The sequence below is a fragment of the Rattus rattus genome, chromosome 3 (assembly GCF_011064425.1).
Source record: "Rattus rattus isolate New Zealand chromosome 3, Rrattus_CSIRO_v1, whole genome shotgun sequence".
NCBI classification, from domain to species: domain Eukaryota; kingdom Metazoa; phylum Chordata; class Mammalia; order Rodentia; family Muridae; genus Rattus; species Rattus rattus.
In genome coordinates this window covers 6,761,162-6,785,371 of record NC_046156.1, presented here as the reverse complement: position 1 = coordinate 6,785,371, position 24,210 = coordinate 6,761,162, and the positions used below count along the sequence as shown (strand labels likewise).

The following is a 24,210-nucleotide window of genomic DNA, read 5'->3' as shown; positions in this document are numbered from 1 at the left end:
TCTTCTTCTTCTTCTTCTTCTTCTTCTTCTTCTTCTTCTTCTTCTTCTTCTTCTTCTTCTTCTTCTTTTTTTTTTTTTTTTAGTATAGATGCCATGACTCTACCTTACGTGGAAAAAGCCCATTCATACCAAGAGATGGAAAGGGAGGGTTGTTTGTTGTTTGTCCTGGTAATAATAATGCTTAGAATTCCTTCAGGGCTGACTATCAAAACCTCAGTCACCAGTCACCAGAAATGTTCCTTCTAATGGCTCCCCAGAGAGTTCAGCTGTTTCTGATGCAATGGGTTGGAAGCTACTGGCTTTCTAATCAGACTTGTTGCCCAGCACGGAAGGTGTTTGATGTAGCAACACCTAGACTATACCTCAGATTGTCCCTTCACACCTCTGCTTCCCTAAGCTCCATGCTCCCCAGTGGGGTACCAGAGAGTGAGGGGCACCTCCGTTTCATGGACGCAGAAGGGTGTTTATAATTTATAGTGGGGCAGGTGTGAGGGCGTAAATCAGTATTACTGAAAAGGCATTTTATAGAAGTTTCCTTTTAAAGAAGCACAGGAGGAAGTTAAGGAGTAGAGTAGACATCTGTTGAAGCTAGCCTTCTCGAGTGTCTTCAGGAAAGTCTTTTATGGCATCCTGGGACTGTGTGAATCCAAGTTTGCAAACTGGTTTAGAGACCAGGGCCACTCTGCTCCTTTCTGTTCTCTGAGCCTTTGCTTGGGAAGACAGGACAGAGAGACTGAGCGTTCTTCAGGATATTTGGACAGAAAGGGAAGGTAGAGCCTTTCTGACAGGACTCTTAACACAGCACCCAATTAATCTAATCCTGAGGGAGCGTATATCTTTAAGCCTTCAAATTTGTAAGTGAACAGCGTGATTCGAATGATCGTTGGCTTTAGGTGAATAATTCTGTTGGTGTTAGGATTTTAGGGTTCCGGAAAGTCATTTCTCTTGAAAACCCCAAACGCTGTAGTTAGTTTCCAGTCTTCTGCGACTCATTTCGATACAGACCAAGACATATGGTATGGAGTGAGAACCATGGGCTCCTTGAGCACTTAACCCCCCTGCACAGATTACAGACTACTACACGGTATGTGACGATTTCATAAATACCAAGTTTAAAGGGAAACTCTCACATTTAAGTGGCACTAAAATCAGCACCAAGAAGCAGAGCACACACTACAGCATCCACGCTGTTCTGGGAGTGTCTTTGTCATTTTTCTTCAGATTGTAAATTCCCAAATGGTTTGACTGTGTGCATAATGTACTACAAATAGCAGAACAGTTGGCTAACTCAAGGAAAACTCTCAACTAGCAAAGATGTATAGTGAGCAGACATACATTTGTACTTTGTATTCAAGCGCATCATTTAAGGTAAATATATTTGAATCGTTATTCTTTATTTTTTTGCACAAGCAACCAGATGTCCAAATGGCCTTGGATAATGAGGTTGTGCAGTGTCCCCAGACTTGAGTATGTCAACACACTTTCCCTAGTTGTTTTCTCCCTTCCCTTAGCTTGTTTTGCTTTATTGTCCGAGTGAAGCATATGAAAAACGACTGAGTAGTGACTTACGCACAGAATCCCATGCCGGGTTTACAGGTTAAGCAATTTTCAGAAACTTGTACCTTCATCTAAAACAGTCAAGCAGAATATCCCAGCTTCGGAAAACCTGTTCTATTTTTTTTACTCTTTTCTCCCACAAATCCAGAAAGGAGACAACATATCCTTCACTGGCAACATTGTTGCTACTTGGCCCAAAGTAACTCAGCTGGGAGCTTGGCTCTTTGCAGTGAAGTGTATTCTGCAGAAAGAGGAGGGGATGTGACGAGCTGAACAGAGTGCTTTGAAAAGTCATGCTTTACTGTGATTCTGCTGGTGTTAGGATTTTAGGCTTCTGGAAAATTGTTACCAAATCACTGCTTGTATAGTGAGCCTCAGGAAATAAACATTAACAGTGAACAACCCTGGAACACGGAGAGACAATGGTCTGGATTCTATAATAGTTTCTTATTCTCCTGTGAGTCCTCTCTGATCCTCGCTCCCCCTCCCTGTCTCCTTCCTGTGGCTGACTCTTGGTCTGTGGGTGGCTGCTGTGGTGTGGCGCTTCATCTACTCTAAGTTGTGTGGCTTCCATATTGTGCAGCAAATGGTGTCCTGGTTCCTGGTTGAGCTAAGGTTTGAAACCCTGGTGACCCTAAGGGACAGTAGGCATTTCCCTAAACTCCCAAGAAACCAGGCTCCTGTCACATAGCTACAACCCCCTACAGACCACTGTAGAGAGGTTTGTGACCATCAGCACCCCAAGTCCTCCCATACGTAGATAAGATATCCCCAAGCTCTCAGACCAAGCCAATAGGAAGTACCTACTGTCAGACCCTGACCCACCCCAAAACTGTATATAAGAATCCTATCCAGAAGGAAAAGAGGTGTGCAAGAATTACTCCGTTGTCTGAGAGCTTCCGTCATAAGAGCTGTAACACTGCCCTTGGGGAAGAGATCCGCTCTCCTGAAATCACCACCAGAAGCTCCCCTGCCCTTCTCGCTGGCTAGCCAGCCTTCTTCTGACTCAGTCCTCCTGGCATCTTGGAGCAACTGAAAAGGCTGGGCAGCAGCAGAGTTGGAGGTGGGGCAGCACTAGCATTGGAGGTGCCCTTGAACCCTGGCACCTGGCCTCCAGTACACAGGTCTACACCATATGATTTTCTCTTTTAGCACAGCTGCCAGCATAGATGTGGGAGGGTCCCAAGGGTTTGTCTTACTCAGGGTCTGTATTCCTGCACAAATCAAGCAAGTTGGGGAGGAAAGGGTTTATTCATCTTACACTTTCACATTGCTGTTCATCACCAAAGGAAGTCAGGACTGGAACTCAAGCAGGTCAGGAAGCAGGAGCTGATGCAGAGGCCATGGAGGGATGTGTCTTACTGGCTTGCTTCCCCTGGCTTGCTCAGCTCGCTTTCTTATAGAAACCAGGACCACCAGCCCAGGAATCGCACCACCTACAATGGGCTGGCCCCTCCCGCCTTGATCACTAATTGAGAAAATGCCTCACAGCTGCATCTCATGGAGTCATTTCTTCAACTGAGGCTCCTTATCTCTGTGATAACTCCAGCTCGTGTCAAGTTGACACACAAAACCAGCCAGTACAGGGTTCCTGTGCCATTTCTGATCTGCTGTTAATGGTTACATTCTGTTTGAGAGCATAGAGACTCTAGAATCAAGATATCTAGGTGCTCAAGAAAGACATTCTTAATTTCTATGCCTTACGTGGACATTGCCTACAGAAACAGGTCACTGTTCTTGTTATTCTGTGGTAGGCTCAGTCCCGCACATCTCAGAATGTGACTGTACTTAGAGATAAAGCTTTAAATAAGTAATAGGGTAAGTGATATCAAAGGGCCCCAAACCAAGCTGACGCGTGTCCTCATAATAGATAGACATTAAGACACAGAAGTGCACACATAGAAAGAGGCTGGGAACATTACAGATACAGTGGTCCTTCATGAACCGATGTGGGAAGCTAGCATTGATCTTTCCAAAGTGGCCCTCAGGAGCAATCAACTCTGTAGACATTGGCCCAAAGTTATAGTGTCTTTAGCTTCTGGAAGCATAAGAAGATAAATGCATGTTGTGTAGGACACCTGCCTCTTCTGCGATATGATTTTATGACAGTCTTACTGAGTTAATACACTTGTTTATAATAGCTGAAAGCTTTTATTGCCTGGTCCTAAAAGCTGAAGTAAGTCTTTATAAGAAACGCAGAGTCACAGAAAACAAATGATTGATTGATTATCGGCAGAGTGGTGGCAATGAATGTCTTAGTGTATCTAAATCCTGTAGATCCAGTGCCTTAAAAACAACCCAAATTTACTTCACACAGTTCTAGAGGGTAGGTAGTTCAGGGTGGTAGGTGACATCTGTAGAGGTCGGCTTCTTCACTCACAGGTGGCCTCGTTCTGTCTCTGTCCCCACACTGCCTGCATATCAGGCCCCTTATGGCTACCCCCACCCCTTTCCTCTTTTTCTATGGTTCTAATCTCATTTGTGAGAAGGCTGAACTCTCCCCAATGTCCCCATTTTCTGATATTGTCACATTGGAAGTTAGGATTTCAACTCATAAATTTGAGCGTACATGTTAAGCCCATGTAGTCCATTACTTAACACACTGATGTTTGAAGCCAAAAGCTCAAAAGGGAGAGATAAGATCCAAACCCAGCCCAACTTTGAGGAAAACCCCACTGAGGTGAGCTAATGAGGCTAACGGGCCAGTGAGCTCTGCTGCACATTATGCCACCTCGGTAGTCAAGTCCCTCCCTATAGGGAGAATGTCTTGTGTACTGTATGGATACATCACCTGTCAATTAAAAAGCCTATGGCCTATGGCTTAGGCAGAAAGTAGAGGTGGGACATCTGGGAGGAGAAAGAACTCTGGGATAGAGCCAGAGGCTGGAGAGCCATCTTGGGACAAGGTGAGGAGCTAGAGGCACCTGAGCACAGGTAACAGCCATGTGGCAGAATGTAGGTTAAAATAATTGGGTTCTTTTAGTTAAGATCTAGTCAGAGTAGAGCCTAGCCATATGGCTAGGCAATTGTAAATATATTTTGCATCTGAGTCTTATTTCTGGGAGCACGGGACTGGGAGCATGAACCAGGGCCTAACTTCAAGACCCCCTATCCCTCGGTGCCTGGTACTGACTGGTATATAAAACCGATCACTTCAAACTGGTGATCCATTCCTCTGTGACGGTTATTATTTTCCTGCCACAGTTATAAACATTTATAAATTAACGAAGATACTGAGGGGCAAAATGCTGAAGCGAAAGAAGGCACAGCGGGGAACTAAACAGGCGAAATGAATTGTACAAAGCACTTAGGAAACAGCACTACAAACTGTGTGGGTTTCAAATGGAGTCGGATCACGTTTGATAGTTGCCGTTAATTGGCCGTTCTCTCTGTGAGACGGGTTATATAGCATTTCATATCTGTGGCTATTATGTGCCTTTTGTATTGAGCCGTTCCTCCTCTACACCGCTTGCTTTGAGATATTTACAGTAATATCATCTCTATTGTTTAGGATCCAATAAAAATAATCTGCGGCAAATTAGAAGAACAGAATTAGAAGGAACTTCAAATTGCTGGGTGCACGGGACACAAGTGGTTTTTAATTTTCCTTCCTCCACTTATCTGTAGTTTGAAAATTTCACACTTGGAGATGACAAGAACAAGGGAGAAAAATCAACGCGCCTTTGAAGCCCTCCCCCCGTCGGTGATTACGGCGAGCATTTTGTTATATTATTTCCACTCCATGTCCCTACCGCTTACCCCTGTTTTGACAAAACTAGACTCTTTGAAAATCTGTTTCTCAACTGATTTAAAATTACGCCAACACAGCATCGGAGGAGTCTTTCTGTCTCCCACGTAAACTGCAAGCCCTTGTGGTAAGAGGCCACATCTCTCCTTGTCTCTGGGGTTTGCAATATCGCTGTCACTGTGGTTTAAAATTAGCTCAATGGTTGCTGGAAGCTGGTGTGATAGTTACTTGCTGGACTGGGACTAGAATGTAATGGGGTGGGGGGGGACTTATTTTGGGTCACAGTTTAATGCTATAGGCCATCATGAGAGAGACATCACGGAGGCTGGAGCACGAGGCATTTGGTCATAGGACATCTGTGGCCAGGAAGCAGAGAGCTGTGAGTGTTGGGGCTTGGCTAGGTTCACTTTCCCCCTTTTATGCAGTCCAGCACCTCAGTCCACGATGCTGCCTATGTTGAAGGCGGGGCTTCCCATCCTTAATTAGCAGAATTTCCAAACCCTCACAGGGCTTTGTTTCCATAGTGACTCTAAATCCTGTAAAGCTAGCACTCAAGACCGACCATCACACAAACAAGCATTTATTAGGTTCCAAGAGTAGAGTCACTCCCTCAAGTACAGTTCCTGGAGTGTCTGTCGTGTGGTAATGCCACACTCAGGAATTGCTATGGTCTGGAAACTCAGTCTTCAGGAATTCATCTGAGATCCTGAGATCGTAAAAAGGCCCAAATAATAAGTTTGGGGCATGATTTAAAGCCACTGATCCTTGCCGTACCTTGCCGTCCTCAGGGAACCCAGTGATCCCATGTTAGGAATATCTTTGGCTGCAACCGGGAGAAAGGAAATTAAACAGAGGCTCAGGCCCTGACAAAAGCTATGACTTGTTGTATCTGCAGTAAACATTCAGGTGATTAAGAGTCTTATTAGTATCAAGACTTGGATTGGTTATGTAAGTCGTTATCCCTGCAAATTTCTTATTATTTATCTACGACAGCAAGATAAAAAATTAAATTCAGTCATTGTATTATCATTATTATTATTTTTGTAAAACCACCACAAGTAGGAAGGGAAGTGATGGGCCAGGAAAACATTCACAGGATACTTTTAGCATTCTTTGTGGTGCGTCTCATCGACCATAACTGCATCCGTGGATATACCAGGTGAGAGTAAGGAAGAGCAAAGGTGTGGTGTTCTGACTCTACTGGGGGAGGTAGACACAGGAGAAAGGACTGGGAATGGTCTTTCCTGGACAGCTCAGTGTCTACTACAGAGCTATTAATACTGGCTGCCTAAGATTGGGCTTGGATGGTCTGAATTCTGAACTGTCAATCATGCTGCAAAGGAGTCACGTGACCCTAAGCAGGTTTTGTGATTGCTCTGACTCCTGACTGTGGGAGGCGCATGTTTCTTACGAGTTGTTGTTGGCACCAGTTGAAATGACAGTACATTTAGCACAGAGCCTGGCTCATGTGAAATGGTAAAACTCGGCGCTTGGTTCTCCATATAACTGCAGTGCATGAGTAGACACAGGTTTCTACAGAACGTCTAGACTTATTTCCTGAGCTGGAAGTAGCATTAAGATAATTGAAGAAGCCGAGAAGAGTTTGAAGTGTGGCTGAGACATAAGGAAGACATCTGAGGAAGCTGTCTCCAATCGTAGCTATCCGCATAGCGGGAGGCAGGGACGTAGAATGGCGGCATTGTTTACTGATTTAGGTGACGTGTTACAGCATGCTGAAAGCCCACATCACACACCACTGACCTGTCCGAAGCTAAAGCTTCCGTTTCCAGGCCGTTTTAAACACGTGCCCATGGTTTCTTGCTCCTCTTTGACACCTTAAGTGGGAAAGTGTACATTAGGGCTTTTCTTTCCTAATCAATATTTAAGATATCTAATTCAGAAATTAAATTATTATTCCTGATGAAGTTGTAAGTGTAAACGTTGGTCATTTCATTCTCTTGAAATGAATGGTTTGGAATTTCTGTTAAATGTCCACCTCACCAAAATTGAGATGTCCTTTTTTTAACGTTTATGATATATATATATATATCATATATATATATATCCAGCCCTTGCCCCCTTCCTGATTCCCCCCTTCCACAGTTCCTCATCCTATTTCTCCTCTGTTCTCCAAGAGGGTGCTCTCCCTAGGGCTCCCCTTCCCTGGGGCCTCAAGTCTCTCCTGGGAACAGAGGATTAGATGCATTTTCTCCCACAGGGACCAGACCAGGCAGTTCTCTGCTACATATGTGCTGGGGCCTCTGACCAGCCCATGTATGCTGCCTGGTGGGTGGCTCAGGTGACATTGCTGGTCTTCCTATGGGGTTGCCCTCCCCTTCAGTCTTTCCCCTAATCCAACCACAGGGGTCCCTGACTTTAGTCCAATGGTTGGGTGTAAGTGCCTCTGTCTCAATCAGCTGCTGGTAGGGCCTCTCAGAGGACAGCCATGCCAGGCTCCTGTCTGCCAGCACAACATGACATCAGTAATAGTGTCAAGCCTTGGTGTCCTCCCACACCCCATGAGATGGATCCCAAGTTGGGCTGTCATTGGACTTCCTTTCCTTCAGTCTCTTCTCCAGTTCTGTCCCTGCAGTTCTTCTAGACAGGAAGAACTCTGGGTCAGGAATTTTGACTGTGGGTTAATAACCCCATCCCTCACTTGAGGCCCGGAGGTGGACTCTTCGAGTTCCCTCTCCCCAGTGTTGGGCAATTTGGTTAAGTTCACCCCCATTGAGTCCTCAGAGTCTTCTACCTCCCAGGTCTCTGGTTCATTTTAGAGGGTCCCCACCACCTCCCACTCCTGAGACTACATATTTCCATTCATTCTCCTGGCCCTTTGGGCTTCTCTCCTGTTACCCCTCCATACCTGATCCTGTTCCCCCTTTTCCTTCCTCTTCCCCTCTACTACCCAGATCCCTCCCTCTGCCTCCTGTGATTATTTCCTTCTCCTTCTAAGTGGGATTGAAGTATCCTGTCTTGGGCCTTTCTGCTTGTTACACTTCTTAGGGTCTGTGGGTTGTATCCTTTTGGCTAACATCCACTTTTCAGTGAGTATATACTATGCAGGAGATGTCGTCTTTGTAACATTCATCTCTACAAATTCTGTGTTCCTGTCAGTCAATCTGGGGTCCTTGTCTGGGGCTGGAATCTTCTAGAACAAGGCACAGGGAGAGGGTGACGCTGATGCCAGCATTCCATATAAGAAGAAGGACACTGCAAGTTCAAGTTTGGGGCAGAAAGGTAAATCAAAGGTCTGAGGTTTCTGGACTTAGTGTGAGAGCATGAAGCAGCAGCCCGATTCCAGAGCCCCATGAAGGGAAGCAGGAAGGCTCAGGCAGGTTGTAGTGACAGAGCCCTCAAGAGACTCAGGAATGGGTTTGAAGCTTGGAAAGGTCAGGTCCTCTCTGGGAGGCAGGATAAGGCTTCCAACCTTCTGAAACTTGCCTTTTCCATTTGTGTTCCATTCTGTGTGTGTGTTGTGTATGTGTCTGTGTGTGTGTGGTGTGTGTGTCTGTGTGTGTGTGTGTATGGTATCTGTGTGTGTCTGTGTGCATGCATGTGTGTGGTATCCGTGTGTGTCTGTGTCTGTGTGTGTATGTACATGCTGTGTATATGTGTATGTGTATGTGCATGTGTGTGTGTGTCTGTGTGCATGCATGTGTGTGGTATCTGTGTGTGTCTGTGTCTGTGTGTGTGTCTGTGTTTGTGTGTGTTGTGTGTAGTGTGTGTGTGTGTGTGTGTGTGTGTGTATGTGTGTGTGTCTGTGTGTGCATGTGTGTGGTATCTGTGTGTGTCTGTCTGTATGTGTGTGTGTGTGTGTTTGTGTGTGTCTGTGTGTCTCTGTGTGTGTTTTTGTGTATCCGTGTGTGTCTGTGTCTGTGTGTGTATGTACATGCTGTGTATGTTTGTATGTGTATGTGCATGTGTGTGTGTGTCTGTGTGCATGCATGTGTGTGGTATCCGTGTGTGTCTGTGTCTGTGTGTTTGTCTGTGTTTGTGTGTGTTGTGTGTAGTGTGTGTGTGTGTGTGTGTATAGTATCTGTGTGTGTCTGTGTGCATGCATGTGTGTGGTATCTGTGTGTGTCTGTGTGTGTGTGTCTGTGTTTGTGTGTGTTGTGTGTAGTGTCTGTGTGTGTGTGTGTGTGTGTATGTGTGTGTAGTGGGTATATAGAGGGAAGCTAGGACAAGAGACAGCTCCAAAGGACACATCCACTTCACTGCCCTCTGCCTCCAAGTAGTCCCACCTCCTAACCTCTCCCTTCCTCTACATCCTTCCATTCCATCAGGGCATGAACCAATCAAGGAACTGATGAGTCCACTTGCTCAGAGCTCTTGGGATCTGCTTGTCTGGAAATGCCACTATCCAGAAGTAGAGTTTACTAATTTCATAGATGTTTCATAATTCAGTCAAGCTGACACTAAAACATGAACAACCACTATATACCTGCACACACACACACACACACACACACACACACACACACACACACGAGAGCAAGAGAGAGACAGAGACAGAGCGACAGAGCGAGGGACAGAGACAAAGAGACAGAGACAGAGACAGCAGAGAGAGAAATATTTTGTAGAATTAGAATTTTTCCAGTTATGCCTTTTGTGAACTTGGGAAAGTTAATTTTTTCTGTACCCCATTTATTGTTTCCAGCCATGAGGCTGATAAATTCCTCTCCTGAAGACATATTGGCACATCATAGGGATTTGATAAATGGCAGGCACTGTACTCCTTTTGGTCTTTGTAGAAAGTATTTGCCTCAGTTTTTAGTCTTCAATTCTTAAAGTATGTCAACCAAAAATAAATTACATATACTGCTCAAAACAAGAGGAGGGATGCATCTCAGGTGACAGAGAAAGAGGGTTGGGAAGGAGTTCACTGTCCATGAATTGTCTTCTTCATCAATTGAACTATTTTTTTTTCATTGTGTGTGTGTGTGTGTGTGTGTGTGTGTGTGTGTGTGTATGGTGTGTGTGTGTGGTGTGTGTGTGTGTGATTATATGGCATGTTTGTGCATGTATATGGAGTGTGTGCATGCACATGTACACTCGACCATCTAGGCTGCTTTTTAAATTTGTTTTTATTTTGTGTGTATGGATGCTTTGCCTGCATATATGTCTGTGCACCATGTGCGAGAAGCTCACAGACACCAGAGGTGTTGGATTTCCTAGGACTAGAGTGACAGATGGTTGTGAGCCACCATGTGGGGTGCTTGGAGTCGAACTCAGGTCCTCTGGTAGAGCAACCAATGTTCTTAACTGCTGAGCCATCGTTCCAGGCCTGCATCTGGGTTTCTTGACCATTAAAGAAGTCAAAGTAGGCCATGCATTTCCAAAATAAGCTCCTTTCTGACATCAATCACAGATAAAGAATGTTCAGATTTCTAAGCCGTGAGCACAGGAAGGGAATATGTGACCTAAAGTTTTAACGGCCTTGGTCGACATACACTAGTACTTCAGAGTCCGTCTGCTTTTATTACACTAACTGTCTGCTGCTGATAACTCATGGTCTTTGTCTAGAGTGTTATGCTCCTCCTAGAGTGTGTGTCCCTCTATGCCTGTCATCTGTTAGCCAAATCCTGCTTATTCCCTCAACGTGGGAATCCTGTCATATTTCACTTGGCCTGTCAGGTGGCCACTTCCTGGAGGCTCTGGGATTCCAACCAAACACATAGGGTCTTTTGAAGATTCCAGGAGACACAGAGACAATTAGCCCCAGCTGCTTTGAGTATAGTTTATCTAATCACGTCAGCAGTTATTGGATTTGTAATAACTCTATTAGTTCTTATAATGACCCAGCCAGCTCCCCAATAATTGAGACAGAGTCCTACTGATTTATTTAATCATTTTTAGCACAATTACTGGGTGATTGCCCCTAGACTATTTTTCTGTACTAGACTAGCTAGCCACGCTCCTCGAGTTATTTGCCAGTGGTTGTCCTGTCTGTGCTAGATTCATTCTATCAGGCCATTTCCTGGTTCTCTGTGACCTCCAGCCCATGAACCGAAGACCTCCCTACTTCTATTCTCACCAGTAATTGGCTGTCAGTCACTTTTATTGATCCAACCAGAGAAAATAGGCAAGCAAAGTTTACACACCATTTGGTGTACATGATAATGTGCTCTCCTCTGGACTGCACCAGATCTTAAGGGCCAGTGTTTAGCATTTGAATACATAGCAGATCCAGACCAACCCCCAACAGCCAGCACCATTTCCTTGGCTGGGCTATGTTCTCTGAAGGGCAGGTGCTGTACTTACACAGATGTGTGACCTCAGGAAAGCGCATGGCCAGGCACTCCACAACCGGCTGGGTTTATTGTGTCAGACTTCTCCATGCCAGGCTGGCTGACTGGCCACCCACTGGTCCTTCAGACACTATTGTGGCACAGTGGTTTCCTCTGTGATTCCATGGGGGTTCTGGAATGGTGTAGTGGTGTAGAGCAGGCAAGTCAAGGGGGAGAGGGTTGTGTCAGAAGAGGTTCTGGCTAGATAGTAGAGAAAGGAGACTCCACTGTGCTCTCTCCTTGCATTTAGATGACCACTCTCCTCCTTAAGACAAGCCTGACTTGCCCCCGTCGCTCCTTCCTGTGGCCTGGCACTTGCCCAGTTTCCTTCTCCTAGCTCTAGTCTTGTTTAATTCCTGGGTTTAAGCCATGCCCTTCTTCTAGTCGTTCTTGCTGTACCTACCTTCTGGATGATTCTAACTGCGCTGTACATACTCCTCTGAGAGCACAGGCAGGCACTTAGCTGGCTCATAATAATGTCACTACTGCAACATCCATGCCTCTGGCTAAACTGGCCATTTGCTTATGATGTCATATTTAGTTCTCACTAGAAGCTCCGGGTCCATGAGACAAAATTATTCTCCCTTCAGATGATGAAACTGAGATTAATAGCAATAAAACAACTTTTCAAATTCCAAAGAGTAGAGATGGAAATGGAACACTTAAACTAGAACTTTCTGTTTCCAAGGAGTGGGAAATCTGAATAATACACATTAGAAGAACCTGACTTTAAAAGAACTATATCTTAAGTGAGCTATGGTGGTACACTCCTTCCATCTCAGCATTTCCTAGCACTTGGGAGGCAGCAGCAGGCAGATCTCTGAGTTCTAGGACAGCGTGGTTTACATAATTCCAGAATAACAAGACTATGTAGAGGGATGCTGTCTCAGAAAGACAGGCAAACAGACAGGAACTGGATCTTGGGAAAGGAATGTAAACTTCGTTGCAAACAAAAATAACAGGTGTTAGACACTTTAAGGACAATCTTCATTTCTCTCCTATACTGTGCTTCACAATATGTTTAGAAACACAACCAAACACAGCATGGTGTTTGCTGAATGCTCAGTAGCTGGTAGGGTCATCTACTCCACGTTTAGTAGTTGCTCCTGATAGGCTAGGAGGTTGAGAGCTATGTGCTATACTTAGATTTGCCTGAGGTCAGGAGGAGGGCTCAATATTGACTAGGAACTGACCTGAAGAATGGCAGCTCTGCAGAAGCATATAAAAATCAAAGTTCAAACTTGTCTTATTGAGTCCATACTTTGTTTAGAAGCAAACTGAGAGTTACCAAAGGAAAAATTCAAGTTGTATTATAAAAAAGAAGGGAAGGAAAAGGAAAAAGTATCATAACCAGCTGTGACATCCGTCGTGCTACTCAGTGATTTCTGCCACCTCAGCTTAGAATGATCAGATAATATGGAAGTAATTGGGATCTTTGTGAGATGTGGCCAATGACATATTGGATTTCTGAAAGTATCCTTTCTGACTTGGCATCCTGATTACTAACTAGCATTTCATTATTGGAGGATACCCTCCAGACTGCAGATCTTGGTTGTATTTAAGTGTAAAGACCCCTCCCTACAAGTGGGAACACATGGCCATCCCTGACACAGATGCCATCCAAGCCTCCTTGAAAGAAAACACTCGTTGACCATTTGTGGCCCCCTCTAGCTGTCAGTATCTGCAGGGTCTACCTAGACTAAAGCATATCACCCAGTCCAAGGTCTTGTCCTGAGCAAACCGCACTGGAACTGAGTGTGGATATGAGCAGAACCTGGTCATTTCACCCAGAAGGGCGGCTCTGAGGAACAACACTTGTGAAGAGTTGGCTGGCTTGGTCTTTGTGCAGCTTGGTCTGTGTGCAGCTTGGTCTGTATGCAGCGTGATCTCTCACTGCTCATTCTGCTTCTGTCCTTTTGCTTCTTCCATGGATACCTAGGAGACATCTTGTATCCCAAGATGCATTTCAGTATGAATGCTGCACAACTCTGAGAATATCTTTCTTGAGAATAGATTAAAAAAATAGAAGAGAAACAGTAAGCAGCATTGCAGAAGAGGAAGAACCCGGCATGCTAAATGGTCATGAGGATTGGTATTTCAGTGGGAGAAAGGACATAAGAAAGGGTCCAAGCAAGACAAGCTTTGCCTACCCCAGTCTGGACATCAGAATACGCAAACAGGATAATGTAGAGATTTTCCAGATTCCTTTTGGAAGAGAGCAGTCTTCCACTCTGCTCTCTCAGAAAGATGCTGACAACTAGAGATAATATGAGGTCATATGAAGAGAACAGTCTAGTTGCAAAGAGTTGGGCATTTGCTTCTGCCCCTGGAACACAAGGCCATGAAGAAGACCAAGTCAGCGTTCTCTAGGAGGTCTACAGAAAACATGACAGGGTACTTGGCTCCCTAAGAGCAAGGTGGCTGCACCGCACCCCAGGGGTGCCTCTGTGAGAGAGAAATAGGAAGAAACAGGATTTTAGGTGTAGCTCCTTCCAGGGAAGATTTTCCTGCTAATTTGTGTGTGGGAACTGGGTTGGGATCCTCGGGAGGAATTACTGTGTCAGAACAGCCTCACCTGCATGGAGGTTAATTGTCCCTAGATAGCTTCTCAGTAGAGAGTGAAGGGATGTGTGCAGTGTGCTCTTCTAACTGCCGCTGAGCAGTCTCCTTCTGCGGAAGCCTCTGGGTTCTTTCTGGCTTCTGCATCCATGGCCACCCATTTGAAGCCCGGACCCTCCAAGGAAGCACAATTATTATGGTCCTTTTCAGTGGAGAGTATGGGGCGTGGGGAGAAGCTTGTGTTTGGCCAGCAACCTACTAATTAACTAGATAGCTAGGGTAAACATGCTCTGCTTCTAAGATATGAGCAGGGGGATGTTGATTGCAAAATCATGATAACCTGGCCATATATTCCCTCTTTAGAAACTCTGTGTGGCCATCGTAGAAATCTCTGATCCTAAGAAAGCAGAGCTCACTATCTTATGGGGCCTATTTTTATTATTTTTTTTCTTTGGGAGAACCTTTCTCTTTCTTGAGATTTATTTTGCATGTATATATGTATGTTCACCATGCATGCAGTGCCCTCAGAGGCTGGTCAAGGCTATCAGATATCCTGGAACTGGAGGATATGCATGTGAGCCACCATGTGGATGCTGAGAACTGACCCCTCATCCTCCTTGAGAGCAGCCAGTGTTCTTAACCACTGAGCCATCTCTCCAGCCCCTTCTGTCAGAGTTTAAGTACTTATGCTTTGTTAAGTCAATGTACCACTCATGGGCTTCCACTGCCTTTTGTAATTATCCCTTTGCAGCCTCCGTGCAGGTTAGTCACTCACAGCACAGACTCCTCAGGGTCCCTCCTGCAGGCCATCATCACAAACCCACGTCAGTTCAGTGGTAAAAGCAGAAGGGTCCTCCCTCATGGGCTGGTCATGTGAGCATGTGTGAACCAAGCACACGCCAGACACATCCTCTTTGAAGAAAACGACGATAGCGTTTTGCGGTTAGCTATGGGAATTACATCATGGGATGCCTGCTGTTTTGTATGTTTTCTGAGTGTACTACAAAATTTTAAGTAAGTGTTCAAATGCTACTGATGAGAGTGGCTTCTTTCTAGAACTTTCCAATCTCTCTCTTTCCATTAACTGCTTCATTATCTTCTCTTACTTTGAGTTCTTTTTTTTTTTTTAAATTAATGCATATTTTTAAGTGGTTGCATTTCCTTTTCTGTGGAAAGACATAGAAGGTTTAAAGGAAAAGATCTCAGAGCCCTACAGCATATCTCACTTAGAGCTGGTGTGTCCCAGGCCCATTGGCACACAGGCTTCCTATTGGTTGATCTTCGAGTACTGTCAAGCTGCCTTGCTAGATGCTGGCACAGTGGGAGACCTAGTTTTTAACTAGTCATTTCAAAGCACTGTATTAAGGCTATAAATAGAATAATATTATGGCTCCTCTCTGGATGCATTGTTAGAGTGTGCTGGGAGAAATTGTAAATCAATATTTAGCATAATTGCTGAGACCTGGCAGGTCCAGATACAAATAAAAAAGTACTGTGTGGTGTAATAGAGGAACACCGGAATGCTATCGGCTCTGTCACCCCTACAAATGAGCGGGGCTTCAGAGTCCCGCAATAATTCCAGTTGGCAAGAATTTTCTTATAAAAGACTGGAAACTAATTGACCTTCACGTTCATTGTTCTGCATTGGTTTTTCTCCAACTTTCCTTAGAAGGATGTACTTCACCCCCACCATCGAAGAACTTTGTTTTCCAAAGTGGTTGTGTATGCTTTGCAAAGATGCTTCCCCAACACTGTGGATGTGATGACCACTGGAGCATTCTGCTCGCTAATAAAGCCAGAGGATAGGCAAGAAGACAGCAGACATTTTCCTCCTGCCACGAGCCTGTCAATTACTGCTCTGCAATGACAAAAAGAAGGCTCTGACCTTCACTTGTGTCTTCTATAAATGATATGAGTATGCACCCAAGGATCAGACGCCTTTTGTTGCCATTAACTGATCTACTCATTTACTGACTGGGGCCAGGCTCCACATAGGAAGGGCTATAGGAAGGAGTCTATAGAAATCCAGAGCCACTGAGCATTAATATATGTGACCCTTACTCCCATAGTAAGTCAACAATATATAGCCACTCCTGGGACGGTCCGGCTTGCTTTACATCTTTGATTTGTGTTTATCAATGGAACACGTTCTCTTCTAGAAATTGATATTCTCTAAACATAAAATGATTAGGTTACCCAGATCCTAGGCGGCCATTTATATATGCAAATTTTATATGCAAATGATCTCACAATACCTCAAAGTAAATATATGTTCAGATCTGAAAGCAAGTCTTCCATGGCAGGAAGCAGGCGCTGATGAGTATCGGGGGAAGATGTCCGGGGTTTCCCCAGGGGTCATGGGTGTGGGCGTGAAGGTAGGACTAAGTCTGACCTTTGGGTTTCTGTTTCTTAGCCTGTATTTATTTCACCAAATCTTGCATTAAGTAGGAAGCGATGTGGATTTTCCTGCTGTAAATAATGGCAGAGGGTTATTGTACATCTTTAGAGGTGCTGTCTGGCCTCCTATTTACTAAATTTTCTGACATTTACATAAAAGTCATGATGGTTTCAGTAACAGGAGACCAAGTTGTAGGGAGCGGAGGAACTGCTTACTGACACCACTCTCGACTCTTCAGTGTGGAGATGATATTTCAACTTGGATACATTTACTTCTCCACTAGGAATCTTGATGAGATTCAAACCTTAGATTGGGTTGACTGAGAAAAACTCGAGAAGTTCATTCACAGGGAGCTAGAATTCCAAATAGACAAAGGGAGAAGCATTTGAGTCAGGGAACAGAGCCTTTCTGCTGGTCACAGCAAGGTGATGCACGGGCAGACAAACCAGTGCAGTCTGAGCTTTGCTCAACAAGCCTTCTGGTCACAAGCACTTGACGCACAAGTGCCTTGCACTGGCCTGACTTGGAAGCCGGGGTAGGCAGCAGATGTTTGTCACAGATCCTTTGAGCATCAAGCTCTACATTGCAGATCTAGTGTCATCTGAAACACAAAGCACCTTTCAACCAGACCTTGCCTCTTTACTGATAAAGCTGTGCTTGTTCACACAAGTCTCACTTGGATCTATTCTGCTCAGCATAAAATGCACCATTGTCCCAGGTTGGTAGGCAAGACAAATCTTTCTTTTTATGGTGATATATAAAAACACCTTGCACGATATTTTTTTTTAATGGAAATGCATCTGTAAATGATTCTGTACTTGACATAAGTCTTATGTTCTTGGATGAGAGGTAGGGAATAGGTGAAGAGCTAGATGAGCCCTTAGGTCAAATAATGCATGGGCAGCGTTGGGCAGAATTCCATATGCTCTTGTCCTGAGTCTTATCGTCTGTCCCCATTGCGTATGTCATTAGGGGCTGGCAATCTGGATTTTCAGGAAGTTAAAAAGAGCCTTGACTTGAGGTATTTGTCACTCTCTGTGGTAGAAAATACCCACCAAACTTCAGGCCACCAATATCTTGACAATTTCTCAGGAAAATTTAACACAAATTTCCTGGGTCATTGGGCAAGAGCACACTCCAGGAAAATGATGTTAGCAGTTTTTAAAGTATAACTTTTTATGTTTTATAATTATTTTATGAATAAATCTCCTTTTTAGAGCTCGTCAAACAAAATTTGCCTTTGGTAAGCTAATGATTCTCGGGACTTAGTATTTACCCCTCAACCAAACTCAAAGATATAAAAGCACTAAAAAATGGGGGGAACAAAATGTCTAATGTAGCACCATCCTGTTCTGATTCCATCTTGCATTTGCTTGGACAGTTCTCAGCCCAGTCTGCCTTGGCAACGAATTTGAGACTTCCATAGCATGGATTATAGCCCAGAGTACTAACCAAAATAATTGAAGATCTGTCTAAAGTATCTACCATGTGCTGCCAGGAATAACCGTTTCAGGGTTACTCTGACCCTCATCTACCTGTGATGCATTTTTGTGGGTTTGGCTTTTAAAAACACTGCACCCCTGAGCTTGGGCACCAAGAAACTTTTCAGAGGCATAAGCTTCATCTTGGTCTGACCATCAGTTAAAACAAAACAAAACAAACAAACAAACAAACAAAAACAAAACAAAAAAAAGAAAACCAAAAGACCAAACAAAAACAAACAAACAACACCCCTCCAAACTTTTAATTGGGTTAGTCATCATGGTTGTCAATAACTGTTCTATGTAAATCATTACACGATGCTCTCCAGTTACAACCGTTTTCCAGAAAATGATAGAAATGCATTTTTCTTTACATTTGCCTTTGATGGGCACTTAGGCTGATTCTATCCAACTGTAAAGAGAGTTTTGATAAAAAGGTGGTGCTGATACCTGCATGGTGTGGGGATGCACCTACCTGTGGTACCAGCTTGGTTATGTGGAGGCCCTAACTGCAGTCTTTTGAGTATTCCCCATGCTGGTTTCTTGTTGGAGTCTATATTTGTGAATTGGTAAGTTTTGAAGAAGTCTGTGCTTCTGGGATCAGGGTGATGATTGGAATTTTAAAACATGTTTGTGTTCTTTCAGTAGACATTCTGCAGTGGTTTCTTTTTTCATGAATTTATTTACCTATTCACTCTCTTTACATCTTGATTACAATCTTCTCTCCTCCTAGTTGCACCCTCACAAACACTTTCTCCCATTACTCTCACTTCTTTTCCTCAGAGATGGGAAACTCCCCCATTGTTGCCTGTGCACTGGACAGCTCTCTACCTGACCCTACCTGCCCTTGGGGGTTAGGGGTGAGTTGACCCAGAGTCAAGGACACAGACTCTGGGAGCAAGCTCATCTGGGCACTGCTGCAAGCCCCTTCAATACTGTCCACTCATGCCTCCATTGGTCCCAAGAAAGTATCAATTCTAAACAGCAGTTCCTGATTGGCTGGCATTATTTACACTAGCAATCCTTGGTTTCTCAGGCTGTCCCCAATTAGGTCCTCCTGTAGGAGATGCTTTTTTATTCTCCTGGAGTCTGGTGGGTGGAGATCATGCAACATTCTCAGCACGAGGGCTGAGAAGTAAGACACCGTATTGCCCCAGTTCAATAGGGAGGAGACAATCTTAACTCTACTACAAGACAGTACTGCTGAAATACTGAGGTGTCCTGCAGTTACAGCCCAAGTGTGCTAAAAGTTGGTACAGAAAACAGGGTGCAGTTGTCCTAAATGTATGTCCTAAGTATATGTCCTAGGTGTATGTGTGTGGGGGTTGGAGCTGTAGAAATGACCTCCTCAGTGTGGTCCAGGAGTGGGCATTGCCTTCGGAAGGAGCTCCCAGCACTATTACCTCGTTTGGGAGGTTCCCATTTTAGAATGTGGAAGAGCTGGCTTGTTACTTGTTGCTCATCTCTCAGGACCCCAAGTACAATTTCAATTAATTGATGTGTGCGAGCATGCAGGCGAGCATGCAGGCGAACATGCAGGTGAACATGCAGGCAAACATGCAGGTGAACATGCAGGCGAACATGCAGGCAAACGTGCAGGCGAACGTGCAGGGGAACATGCAGGGGAACATGCAGGGGAACTGCAGGGGAACATGCAGGCAAGCATGCATGAGATCTTGGCCGCCAAGCCTATGTGCATGCACCTGTAAGCACTGAACCACAAAGATGCTGGACCGGAGAGTGTCCTTGAGTGAATTAGGCTATGGTAGAGTAGAGGGCTCATGTGAGTTCGCACAGGCACATGTGGTCTGTATGTGCACATCTCTGGCTGGCTCGGGACCTAAGTACAGTGGCATCTCAGCGCCCTCCCCTACAGAATGATCTAAAAATATCAGCCGTCTCAATAAATGCTGGTGACTGATGACGATTGTGCCTCCTCTTCTTTGCTTCAGATTTTTATGGGATAGACTTGCTGTTTGGGGCCAGATGGAGGAACTGTTCGGAATTGCTGAGTTTCGTTTCTATAGATCCCTGTTTATACATCCTGCCTGGTGGGAGGTGAGGGTTTCGGGATGTGCGCTGAAAAGCCGCAGCTGGGAGAGCAGGGCTCACAGTGACTCAGCATCAGGCTCCGAAGGAAGTGGGGTGTGCATGGAAGCTAAACGAACCAGCACAAACAGATCCAGGACACTTTGTTTCCTCTTGGGCACTCTTCCAGTACCTGACTCCAGAGAGCGGACTTTCTGCAGCAGGAACCTGGGGTTATCCATCATTTAAAACAGCAGCAGCAGCAGCAGCAGCAGCAGCAGCAGCAGCAGCAGCAGCAGCAGCAGCAGCAACAACAACAACAACCAAAAACCAAACCAAAACAAACCAAAAAACCAAAACAACAACCCCAAGGAAGCTAGACCGGCTGGACGGTGATTGGTAGGCTCTAGGTGAATGGTAAGACCTTTTAGTGAAGTGATTCAGTTGGGGTCAGTGGTAGGCAGTGAGCAAGAGGGATCTCAGGTCAGCAATAGGCTGACGTTGAAGGTCGGCTTTGACAACTGATACATACTCAGGGAAGGAAGCAGTCTGGCCACCACACCCAGGTCAGTTAACCTTATCTGACCCAATATGGAAAACAAAATTAGAAAAATGTACAGTGAAAGTGGGCAAAACAGAGCTCTGCTACCCCGCGTTTGTGGCCTGGTCGGTTCGGTTGATCTCTTATAACTGGGCTGATGTTGGGACCTTTGTTGTCATCTACAGATGTCACTCTTCAGAACTGAAAGATGAGTTTACACACAGACACAGACACACACACACATACACACATACACACACACACACACACAAACACACAATTTATAATTTCATGTTGGGCCACACATGGCTTAATAGAAGCAAGGGTTCTATTAAGGGGGGAGGGTACAGGCCAAACACACATCAAGAGTAGAGTCAAAGGAATCTGACTGTACAGACTTGGGATCCTTTCTCTAGAAACCGAGGCTTTGATGAGCAGAACAAGGCTGACATTTTAAATCATCTATTGACAATTGACCACGGAGCTAGGTGTGTGCATCATTGACTAGACACAGTTTCTTGCCAATTGATATATTAGCGGACATTTCTAGCCTAAATACAAACCTATTCAGTCCTTGTCTGAAAAAGCAATGCTGGGGGAGCCCGGTCGGTACGGTACGGTACGGTGTCTGCCCAGTTATCACCACTGGCTCTGTGACATGGGATAGCACTTGTGGGAGGAGTTCTCCTGTAGGCCAAATCCCAACCAGGCACCCACACTTTTCTCTAAATAGGAATAGATAGAAAATGGATGAGTATAAAAATGTCTAGCTTACTCTCCTGAAGCCTCAGTTGGACTGAGGGAGGGCCATTCTGCACACATACTTCAGCCTCAGTGGGACTGGAGGATGGCATCCAGCACGCACTCCTCTGGTCTCAGTAGGACTAGGGGCAGGATATCCCGCACACACACTCCTCTGGTCTCAGTAGGACTAGGGGCAGGATATCCCGCACACACACTCCTCTGGTCTCAGTAGGACTAGGGGCAGTATATCCCGCACACACACTCCTCTGGTCTCAGTAGGACTAGGGGCAGGATATCCTGCACACGCACTCCTCTGGTCTCAGTAGGACTAGGGGCAGGATATCCTGCACGCACACTCCTCTGATCTCCGTAGGACTAGGGGCAGGATATCCTGCACACATACTCCTCTGGTCTCCGTAGAACTAGGGGCAGGATATCCCACACACACACTCCTCTGGAAGGAGCTGAGAGTGCAGAGGAAGATATAATTGGGTGGTACCAGAGGTGACTGGGCATTGGTATTAGACCCTAAATATTTAACAAGTTATGAAGCCTGAATTATTAGAAGAGCTGCCTTGTTCATCAGGAGGGAGGCGGAGGCCCCTGTCTTCCCGAGTTTTTAACCTCACTTTATTTAATCAGGGCTTCAACACCCCTCGCTATTACAAACGTATTGGTTTTTATTTTTATTTTTTAACATAGACCCGCGAGACAGACCAAAGACTGTATATGATATTCGCGTAGTGATTTGTCTTAAGAATCTGTGAACTGTGCAATCGAGATTGTTAGGACGACGAGGCCCCCGCTCGCCGTTTGTCAGTGAAGAGCTGAAAGGAGACTGAGATGCAGAAAGGGTAAGGGATATGAGGCTGACCTTTCAGAGACAGGAAACCTTTGATGAACTGTAGGACACCGAGACAGTTCATTTAAAGGATGGCTTCAAAGCGTCATCCCTGGCTGGCTTTGCGTGTGCCTCGGTGAGACTCTTGGGTTGTCTTTTTACATCAACCCAGAGAAAGGACGGGTTTCTGCCGCTGTTCACATCTGCAGCCTACGTGTGGCACCTTGGCTTTTGGGCTTCGTTACAGCTTTTCAGACTTTTTTTTTTTTTGGACAAAATTAAACCTTCCTGACCATTTGGCAGCATGGGACTTTTCTGAGCTGGGCTGTTAAGGAGAAGAGAGACAGGAAAAGGTCACCGATTTAATCTCCACGTAATTAAGGTCTTCAAACGGCTAAATAAAATCCCTGTTAACATTCTCTCCAGCCTATGAGTCACTACTTTTAGTGTCAGGAGAAGTTAGGAAACAGCTGTTCAAGTGTTCTGGATGCAAATCCTTGCTGCGTTTTATGCATGGTTTTAGGACAGGATTGTGGTGAGGTTTGATGCATACATACATACACACGCATACATATGTGTATATACTTATGCATACATGTTTAGACATGTGTATATATGTCTGTATGTACATGCTCATATGTATGTGCACATCTTTATGGTGCATACATTAGGTTCGAAGAGCAAAAGTAGTTTCCAGTTTCCAACCATGAATTATAGACCGAGCCTAAGCATATATTAAGGTATAGTATGTAGCCAAAAATTCAGTTTGTTCTAAGTTGAGGGAGTCTTATTATATAGATCAAACTTGCCTCTAGTGGAATTCTTCCTGCTTCTGTGTCTTCAGAGGAATATTAGGACTTTCACTTCATTGGCTTACTCTAATTCTTAAAATGTCCTAAAAATGTAAGATATTCCATACACTAAAGTTTTGGTTCTAGACAGTGGTTTAATAAAACCGTCTAGGAGAATATGAGCAAGTTGAGAAGTCAAAAATGTTAAAGCATGAGCTAGGACTTTATGTCGATAAGGAAAACCCCACAGAAAATAGTATCTTTGTTTCTTCAGGACATGTACAGTTTAAGGTCACAGCTCAAGGGGTGCGCTTGGTCTTCAGAGGCAGAGGGGGAAGAGGAATCCTATATGGTGAAAGGAGATATGTAACGTGGGGTTTCCTGGTGTGGAGGAAGGGTCATGGAGAAGCCAGGGGCACACCCAGGGGCTGTTTTCTGAAAATGCATTTGAGTGTCAGTGAGTCCCAGCCCCCTGACAGACGGAGCATGATCCTCCAAAGTGTGTTCTGTTGGCTGGAGAGAAGCATGGGCTGTGAGGTGCTTGAGTTAAGGGCGCACAGGAGAGGCCGAGGACTGCTGAGGAAGCTATTGCTTCCCAGTCGTGCCCCACTGCTAAGCTCTCTCTGATCTGATGTAGACTTTGGGTCTTTCACCCACATTTTAAGTGTTCATTTCTGGTTTCCCCTTTCGTGTAACCCAAATCCAGAGGGTTCCCTGCCTCTTACCATAAGTCTTGGAACAGATAGGCTCTCAGCTGGCAGTTAAACCTGTTTTCAAATGCATCGTTGGCTGTCAGCTGTTAAGTCTGTCTACGAATGCCTCGCCGGAGAGTGCTTGCTTAGGCAGCGTTGCCAAGAGTAGCCTTGGCTATCGAGCAACCTTCATAAAACCTTAATGGTTTCTCCTTTCTGTTTCAGATTACTTGCAACATATAATAGCCTCACGGATAAACACCTGGCTGGTTATTTTAACAATACCAGGATCAGGCGGCATCTCCTAAGATCCGGGCTGGTAAGACTGCTTTGAGTTCTGCTTGCTTGTTCAACTAAGTCCAAAAATTTCCAACCTTTCTTCAGGTTTCCTTTGAGACTGTGACATCTTTCTCTCCCTACTAATTCAGAAAAATTACTTCCCTTTTAACTTCCGCTTTATTCGGAGCTCTTTCTAAACAAAGGAGAGAGGTTACAATGGCTACTGAGGAAACATAAATTATTGAAGAAAAGTCCCTGCAG

At 44.9% G+C, this 24,210-nt stretch overlaps 1 protein-coding gene across 1 annotated transcript in view; it reads left to right on the top strand.

Moving 5' to 3' along the window:
- Positions 1-24,210, top strand: part of Erich3 (glutamate rich 3) — a 94,997-nt gene that overhangs the window by 3,937 nt on the left and 66,850 nt on the right. The window contains exon 2 of the mRNA XM_032896544.1: positions 23,896-23,989. Coding sequence (XP_032752435.1) covers positions 23,896-23,989 — 94 coding nt within the window. The remainder of the gene's footprint in view (positions 1-23,895; positions 23,990-24,210) is intronic.